Source organism: Pistacia vera, unplaced genomic scaffold (genome assembly GCF_008641045.1).
Source record: "Pistacia vera cultivar Batoury unplaced genomic scaffold, PisVer_v2 Contig605, whole genome shotgun sequence".
Classification (NCBI taxonomy): domain Eukaryota; kingdom Viridiplantae; phylum Streptophyta; class Magnoliopsida; order Sapindales; family Anacardiaceae; genus Pistacia; species Pistacia vera.
This window is the reverse complement of record NW_022196452.1, coordinates 275,563-285,099: the sequence shown is the minus strand read 5'-3', so window position 1 is coordinate 285,099 and position 9,537 is coordinate 275,563. Positions and strand designations below refer to the sequence as shown.

General features: G+C 40.1%; 1 protein-coding gene across 1 annotated transcript; it reads left to right on the top strand.

The window, feature by feature from the left end:
- The first annotated feature begins 1,238 nt into the window (after positions 1-1,238).
- LOC116110519 lies at positions 1,239-1,823 on the top strand. Its single transcript, XM_031396723.1, has 2 exons — positions 1,239-1,589; positions 1,701-1,823. The coding sequence occupies exons 1-2, from the start codon at positions 1,239-1,241 to the stop codon at positions 1,821-1,823; spliced, it is 474 nt and encodes a 157-aa protein (XP_031252583.1).
- The last annotated feature ends 7,714 nt before the right edge of the window (positions 1,824-9,537 follow it).

Genomic DNA, 9,537 nt, shown 5'->3' with positions numbered 1-9,537 from the left:
ACTAATTATGGTAGACGTCTAGCAATGTTCCATAACCCCTAAACCACAATGAAGTGTAAACTCCAATGAACCTATTCTTATTATACATACCATGTAGTCAAATCTCTCCGTTATCTAATCCCGATTAAGAATGGTTCATAGTATGTCAAAACCTTTGACTTAATCTTCAATCAAATTGTTAATCTATACAATGGAACTCGTCAACATGAAACTACTTTTCATCTGATATTCATTATACTCTGGCCAGAGACTTCCCTTTTCCAATGTTTATTGACATTCGTCTGGGAACTCAAGATTGGACTATTTTGAGTTAATGGATCCCATCTTGACTATCACTTGTCCTCGCACATGAATAACATATGACCAAACCAGCTGATTACACAAGACATGAGTAGTCTCGTGCTTATACACCATATGAACCATATGCATTCTATGTTGAATCCAACCGTGATGTCTTAGGTCTAAGAATCAGTGGTACACTAACACGATCCTATGATGCATCATTGACCATATCCAAGTGATTCATCGTAATCGGTCGTATTCGATAAACAATTCACTAACCGTTTGCCTTAGTGACATACCTCTTATAATCACCCACACTAATACCATCACATGATATTCAATGGAGACATTGAATATGCCTACTATGTAATGTTATTGCCCAATTAACATTACTTGCATAGGGAATTCTTTGATGATTTGATCTTCTGAAGATCCGTGCCATCCAGACATTTCACATGCAATATTAAATATAATATAATATAAATGAAGTAGAAAATCAACATGTGAAATAAGAACACTTTCTTTTATTCATAATACATTTACAAGATATAATGTCCTGAAACCGACAACACGATTGGTTCCTAGGGCATACACTAACAAGATAACCTCCTTTGCTGTCAAAGCTCATCTAAGGCGAGCCACTGCTATTGTATTTGTCACTATCAAAGTCTACTATCAGTGCCACATTGGTATACGAAGAGGAAGGAGTATAGTGGCTGGTATACTATGTGAGCAAGAGGCTACTTGACGTGAAGTCGAGATAACCCAAAATAGAGAAGCTCACCTATGCCCTTGTCATCGTCGCCAGGAAGCTGTGACCTTACTTCCAAGCACACTTCATCTACGTGTTGACCAACTTTCCATTAAGGAAAATAATGCAAAAGCCCAAGGCATCGGGTAGATTGATTTAGTGGACAATGAAAATGAGTCAGCATGGTATAAAATACATCTTAAGAATGACAATTAAAGGTCAGACTTTGGCAGATTTTATATCAGAATTCTCCTATCAACCAGAAGGGGAACTAAACCCGCCATGGCCAAATACCTTAAACGAAATTGAGGAGCAAAAGCCAAAGCTTGATGACCTATGGCAGTGGACTTTGTATGTGGATGGTTCTTCAAACGAGAAAGGGGTAGGAGGAGGGCTCTTACTTGAAAGTCCCGAAGGAAACTCGATAAGAGCCGTAATAAGTTTCGGGTTTGCCGCCTCCAACAACGGGGCTGAGTATGAGGCGTTGCTCATAGGGATCCACCTCACCAAGGAAATAGGGGTCGAGTCCATCAAAATTTATAGTGATTCCCAACTTGTAGTCCACTAGATTACTAGGGAGTACCAGGCAAAGGAAGATAGGATGGCATCTTTCCTCTAGTTGGTGAAATTCATGCTCGAGTAATTTAGATCCTTCATTGTTCATCAGATCCCAAGGGAGAAGAACTCGGTAGCTAATGCTTTAGCCCGCCTGGCCTTTGCAATGAACCAAGAGAAGGTTGATTCCATACCAGTTAAGTTCCTCCCAAGACCAAGCATTTTTGCTCCATAAGAACTAGTCTTAACAACGAGTCAAAGATACAGTTGGATAGATGCAATCATCACCTACCTAAGGGATAGTACACTGCCAGAAGGAAGAATTGAAGCTAGAACACTCCATGCAAAGTCAGCTCAGTACACGCTCATTAATGATAAGTTGTATAAGTGTGGGTTCAATGTATTGCTATTGCGATGTATCGACCATGAGGATGCAAATTATGTTCTGAGGGAGATCCATGAGGGGATTTGTGGGAACCATGCAGGACGTAGATCTCTAGCATTCAAAGTGCTTTGTCAAGGTTATTATTGGCCAACAGTTTTTGATGACGTAGCAGACTATATGTGTAGATGCGATAGATGCCAGAGATTTGTAGATACTTTACGAGCTCTACCTTAAGAATTAACTACACTGACAAGCCCCTGACCATTTACAATTTAGGGCATCAATCTGATCAACCTTTTGCCTCAAGAAAAAGGGGGTGTTAAGTTTGCAGTGGTTGTTGTTGACTACTTCACCAAGTGGGTAGAAGCTAAGCCTTTAGTTACCATCACATCGAACAAGCTAAAAGATTTTGTTTACAAAAACATCATTTATAGGTTCAAAATCCCTCACACTATAATAATCAACAATGGGAAATAGTTTGACAGTGAAGACTTTAGATCTTTTTGTGAACAAATTGGTATTAAGAAGAACTTTGTTGTTGGTTGCCGGCCTCAAGCCAATGGTCAAGTAGAGGTTGTAAACAAAGTCATCAAGCACACCATTAAAAAGAAGCTCGATGCCCTGAAAGGAAGATGGGTCGAAGAATTACTCGAGGCCTTGTGGTCTTACAAAACAATAACCAGGAGCTCTACAGGAGAAACCTTGTTCTCTTTCTCATATGGGTCTGAAGCAATGGCCCCGGTTGAAGTAGGGACCAGTTCGTTCCAAAAGGAATTTTCAATGAAGAAGCCAATAAAGATCTTCTTTGCTTGATGCTAGATCTAATCGAAGAACATCAGGCCAAGTCTCAGTTAATGCTTGCATCGTATCAATAGCGAGCTAGACGGTATTTCAACATCAAAGTCAGAAATAGAGACTTTGAAGTGGGCGATCTAGTTCTCAGAAAGGTAGTCCAAGGTACTCAAAACCTGAACTTAGGGGCACTTGGGCACAAATAGGAAGGTCCATTTAGGATCTCTACAAAGCTTGCACCAAGAAGTTTCCACCTGGAATGCCTCAATGGAGAAGCAATACTATGAGCCTGGAATGCCGAGCATTTGTGAAGGTATTACCAATAAACAGCTCGGGTTCCTCCCATGTCTTATTTAATCATTCATTGTTAGCCCAATTATGGCCAAAATGTCTTATCAATAAAAGAGGTATTATTCATTATTTTACTTTGTTCACCATTCTTATTTACTTGTTTAGCGTCTATCGTTCATTGCTTCAAAAATCGCGGCCTACATAATAACATCTAAAAACTCAAAGTCAAGAGTCTAGAAAAAGGCAGCTTATCTCAATAAGCCACACCAAAATCCAACTCTATAGAGGTGAAATATCCCAAATCGATAAAGTTAAACTTGGAAAAGTTTAAGAAAAACACGTCAAAGGAAATCGGCCCTAAGTCGGGGACCAAAACCTGAAATGGACAATGGATCCAAAGTTGAATTATCGTATAAGATTTTCTTGCATATATTCGAAAAAGATCCTCAAGAATCAAGCCATACATAGCTTGGAGCAAATTCGAATTTTTTTATGATAAGTCCAGTTAGGACGATTGAAATGACTCTGCAGGATTATAAAAAGAATTACTCGATGAGGATATATTAAAATATCTTCTTTTCATTAACGAGTTAGATTACAAATTTAACCAAAAAAAAAAAAAAAAGAAGATATAATGATCTTCAGGCAAGTGGAGGAGCAAGGACATCATCTTCGACCAGACCAGGGTGCTCACCATCGACTGGAAGAGACGGTTCCTTGACGGAAGGAATGGTAGTGGCCTCTTCAAGGTTGGGAGCCTCGCTTGGAGAAAGATCAACAACTTTTAGGGGAAGTGTAGCCAGAGGAGCCGAATCCTCGACTTCTTGCTTGAGGCCAATCTCCTCCTCAACTTCCTCGACCTCTTTTTTGCCCTTACCCTTATCCTTGGAATCATCCAAGTATATGTAGTCCATTCCCTGAGCTTTGGTCTTCATCCTATCGACCTCTCTCTAATAAGCTCATGGAAGGAAAGAGACGTCGATCGAGGGGTTACCTACCTAAATTAAATCCAAGCCACTCACCTCAATCTCTCTCGCTTTTTCTCTCTAAGTGGAGAAGAGAATTTTTCAAATTTCGTGGCATTCCCATCCTTGATCCTTGCGAGTTTAGCTAGGACATCAAACCACTTGGTGATTGACATCTTATCTTTGTGTGGATACCGAGAGTTCATTCTTATCTTAGAATGTAAGCGATTTATATCGATTGAAAGAGCCTCCAAATGCTAGTATGAAATTTGGAAATTTTATATTCAATATTATTTCATATGTAAATAACGTAAGTCGGGTATAAGGTTCTTGGGTCCAATGTTGTTGTTGGGGATTTTATTTTTGTTTTTCGCTATGCAAACTCCACTAACAACCTACAAAGTGGAGGTTTAGGAGATGATCCTTTGGCAAGTGGAGGTTCAGGAGATGAGCCGAGCCTAGCCAACTAGGTGGTGGCATCCTAACCATTAACTATCCTCCTTTCCTCAAACAAGATAATGAGTGGAAAATAAGGGTGGCGTACCACATCCTGACTGGGTGAAGATTAGGATTCCTAAGAGTTATGAGAGGGTCAACAGAGACGTACCAAACTAGGTGAGCATGTACGAGATGTTCTTTTATGATGGGTTGAGGCTGCCTATTCCCTGACTAGTCTGAGAGGTGCTAAACCACTTCATGATTGCACTGCCTTAGCTCATGCCGAATGTGTGGAGATTGTTGAGAACCCTGGAGCTTGTGTGTTAAGAACCGAGTGTTTGGGCTACACAAATGCCTCTACTCCTACTATTTAAAAGAGCATAACAAGGACAAGGGGAGGTATGCAATCACCCTAAGACATGATCGAATTCACCTGGTGACATTCTCAATTCAAGTGATAAGAAATGGAAGGAGTACTTCTTTTTCCTAGATGGCAAGAGGATTTGTGGTGTGAGAGGGCAAGGCAACATACCATCGACTTGGAGAGCCACGAGTGAGTAACTCATTACTTGTCTTTGTGGTTTGATGACTAAGTCTTATTTTCCATGTCTTTTACAGATCTTAATTTCAACCAAGGCGGGCAGAGTTGAGATGGGTTGGACGTGACAATAAATGAGGTTCTTGCCATACCTAAGGAAAAGTGAGATTGGAGGGTGGTGTTGGAAGAGTTGAATCTAAGGGGGAGTCATTTGTGGGTTAGGGTTGAGGCCAACTAGAGAGGTATCCTATTTCCCCCATTGGAGCGAGTGTGGCAGGTGCTGTTGATTTGCTACTGCAATCACTTGCTTTTTGGACACTATTTTCTTCATCCTTTAACACTCAAAGAGTTTACCATTACAAAGAGGTTAATGAAGAGTGGGATCACTATACCAAGTACAATTGAAGCACTTGCCTGGTGTTGAGCCAAGAGAAAAAGAGAGGCGGTGCCAAATGAAAGTGTTCGAGTGGAGGAGACTACCTTAACTCAACCAACTAGGCAGACCTCGGTTGGGGCCAAATCGTCTTAGACGGTCCAAATTGATGAAGAAAGTGACAAGCTGATCATCACCCTTCTAACCATGCCCTCTCTCTATTCCGATGCAGCCAGGATGGGGAATCTAGCCAACTCCCACCTTTTCCCAACAGATGAGAGTCGACTAATTTAGATAGGAGTGTATGTCATGGTCGACTGCGAAGTCTCATGGATACTTCAAGTACAATTTTATTTTTATGTCTTATGACTAGGCTAAGTTGTAGATTTGACTAACCGAGTGTTCATGTGTAGGCTTTATGCAGGAGTTTATTTGTGAGGAAGGTTGCGGGGGACCAAGAGGTGTGAACTCAGGAGCTCATCAAGTCCAACACGAATCTCTATCTGCTATAGTCTGTAGCCCATAAGTTGGCAAAGGAGAGCACCTCCAAGTTGCGGGGAGCAAAGGTTGAGTTGGAAGAGGCGAAGAAGAAGCTGGCCGAGCGAGAGGAGAAGTTTGCATCTCTTAGGGAGGTGTGTGCATCTCTTAGGGAGCGATGTTTGTCAATCACTAGGGATGTGATTATAAAGGCTTGCGCAAAGTGGATAATGGACTTCGAGGTCGAGAACACCTCTCATTTGTAGCCGGACAAAGACATTGAGCTCTAGAGAGAGATTGAGGCTGAGGCATTGGAGGAGTTCAAACCAAGTAGGATCTTAAGGACCAACTGGTGGATTTAACCTAGCAACTAGAATAGAGGATTCTATGGGATGATGCTAATCGAAGTGAGTTGGTTGGGGAGGTGCTTCTGAGGGATGCTCCTATTATTTAGGATGAGTCGACTAGGGAGAAGTCAACTTTGGGCGATGATTCAGAGCATGCTGCTCCTTGATGTATTTTGGCTTTTGTACTTAGTTTATATTTGAGTTGAATGTTTTGTACTTTTGAGGCACCTGATGCCTTTATGACTTGTGTTTTGACTTAGCCCTTCGAGGCTTTTGTATGGATGTTGATGTATTCCATTTTCTTCATTTAGTGTTGATATTTCATACTTTTGTTTCTTGGAATGAATGGAATGGTTGATAGTAGATGCGTGAAGGGTTTGACCCTTGCTACCCTTGGGGCGTTTATGATTGTTGATGTTTGTATTTTTTGAATTGAATCTAAGTAATAAATTCAAGTTAAGATGAGTCGATAGGAGGGGAAGGGTTGATTGCCCTTATGCTAAGTCAGGCTATACCGACTAAATGTGAATCTTATTGAAACGTCTGGCCTGATGGCCAAGTCGGTATGGACTGACTGAAGATGCAAAGGGTTAAGTGCCTTTTAGGTGAGTCAGGTTAGACCAACTGATCTTGGGGAGTTTGAACTTTATTCAAACTTAAAGCCTGGTAGCCTAGTCGGTATAAGCCGACTGGAGGTGATGATAATGTATTTAAAACACAATGCCTAGTGGCCGAGTCAGAATGAGCCGACTGAAGGTGATTTCATAGAGACTAAGTATATACGATGAATAATACTTTTATTTGAATAAAGATGAACATAAGAAGTGACTTGCTCACATAGTAGACCGTTTGTTGTTTCCTATTATCCTCCTGGACTAGGATGACTGAGATGGCTGATTCTAAGATGACTAAGTAGGTGTACAAGTTTTCTCATGTTGAAGGCTTAGAGAGGAGTGGAAGGGATGTCAAGTACCTTTTGAATTGCTGCAGGGCTTCTTCGAAGGCTAGGGTCTATTCAAATTGCTTAGGTTTTCATAGGGCTACGAAAAAGTGGTGACATTTATTGGCTGACTAGAAGATGAGTCGGTTTAGGGCAACCACTCTTCCAACAAGGCACTGGATATCTTTGATGCATGAATGTGAGGGGATGTTTAGGATAGCTTGGATTTGATCAGAGTTAACTTCTATCCCACGTTGAGTCAACCCAAGGAACTTTCCAGAGGAGACACTGAATGAACATTGGGCTGGGTTAAGCTTCATGTTATACTTTTTGAGGATGATGAAGGCTTGACTGAGGTGATCAAGGTGTTGTTTGGCCATCAGTGACTCGATGAGCATGTCGTCGATAGAGTTGCTAATAAGTAGCCCTAACATTTTAAATGTTGAATGACATCGCCTTGTAGTAGTATATGCCCCTCTCTATTATGAAGGTTGTCTTCTCTTGATCTTTCAAATGCTTGAGGATTTGATTACAGCCTAAGAAGGATGTCGATGTGAGGGAATGGGAATGAGTCCTTAGGGCATGCTTTGTTCAAGTCTATGAAATCTATGCAGACTTGCCACCTCCCATTCTTCTTCTGGACTATTACCACATTGGCTAGCTAGTCGGGGTAGTGCACCTCTCAGACCAATCCTTTACTGTTAGTGTATATTAGTGTATGCCCTATAAATCATTCATGTTGTTGGTTTCAGAGCATTTTATCTTGTATCTATATATATATCATAAATAATAGAAGAAAGAGTTCTTCAATTCATATATGTAAATTGCTTCCTTTATTCAATCATGCATTTAAAATAAAGTATGTATATGAATTGTCCAGATGATTCATTTAATCGGTAAATGAATTATCGAAAAGGGTTCCCTACGGAAGCAATATAATTTGGGCAACTATATTGCACAGTAGGCATACCGGATGCTTCTGAAAGATATCATGAGTTGATATAAGTACGGATGACGATGATAGTCATGTCACTGGGGCATTGGTATGGATTAACGGTTGGTGAACTGTTTTTCAAATGTGACCAAATAACGACAAGTCACTTGGAAAAGCATGTAGTCAATGATTTATCGTTTGGTTATATCAGTGCAGGATGTAGTCCTTTGACCTAAGACATTGTACTCGGATCCGATATGGATGCGTATGGTTCATACGGTGTATAAGTACGAGACTAATCCTGTTTCGTACAATAAAGACTATTTGGTCATGCGTTGTTCATATGAGGAAACGAACGATGGTCAAGAGGGGATCCATTGACTTGGAAATATAGGATCGGGAGTATCGTTGACTCCATTCGGATTCGAGTTCCTAGACGAACATTGATAAATGTCAAAAAACTGAATCTCTAGCCAGAGTCTATTATTAGTCATACAAAAGCAAGTTTGTGATGACAAGTTCCGGACATATTGATCGACGATTCGGTAGAAGATCGAGTTTAGGATTTTGACGTTCCATGAATCCATACTCGATTAAGATATCTCAATGGAGGGACTTTACCGGTATGGTACGTATGATCTGAAATGGGTTCGATGAAGTATTTCTTCATCGTGGTTTAGGGACTATAGCACATTGCTAGATGTTTACCATAGTCGTTGGGCCTTTGGACAGGTTTTCAGATTCATCCAGAACCGGCTCACGGCTAATCCACGGTGAACCTATATGGTCACACCAATAGCCTTGAGAAGTTAGAGAAGGATGAGAAAGAGAAATGATTATCCGAAGAGGGCTAGCACTTTTTGAGGGTAATAACGGGATTTCTATAGTAATAGTTACATAGAAATCATTTGTGACATTTTAAGGGTTAAAATGGTCAAGCAATAATTAATTATATTTAATTACTATATCTTAAAGTGTTAAGATTAATGAGATTGAACTAAAATAACCTTTTAATAGTAAAGGGTAAAAAGGGGTAAATTTATGGGTTGTTAATGTAAACTAGTTTAGTTTACAGGGGCCCTTGAATAATATTGATTATTCAAAGGGTAGCATATTAAATTCATGGGGTACCTTTATAAAATCAGATTTTATTGGGCTTGGAAGTGAAAAATAAAAATTGCAATATTGCCCAAGTATATATAAGTGCAAAAGGTTGCATTTTTGTCATTCTGACTTGTTCACAAAAAACAAACCAAAACTCTCTCTCAAACCCACAGCCACTCTCTAATCTCTCAAGGTGGTGTTAAAGTATGGAGGTTTCATCCTTTTGAAGCTAATCTTCATCAATCCAAAGCAAGGAGTAGGTATAATTCTTCTCAAGCTTTGTTTTAAAACGTTTTTTTCTGAATCCATTTTTTTATTTGCTTTCCTCCATTTCCACCACTTTCATGCATGCATGCTGTTCTTTC

Bases quoted from the DNA above. Each gene is read 5' to 3' on its own strand.
- LOC116110519 (XM_031396723.1), top strand. From the start codon at position 1,239: ATGACAATTAAAGGTCAGACTTTGGCAGATTTTATATCAGAATTCTCC. The intron at 1,590-1,700 runs GTAGTCCACTAG...ATTGTTCATCAG, and splicing joins TTTATAGTGATTCCCAACTT to ATCCCAAGGGAGAAGAACTC.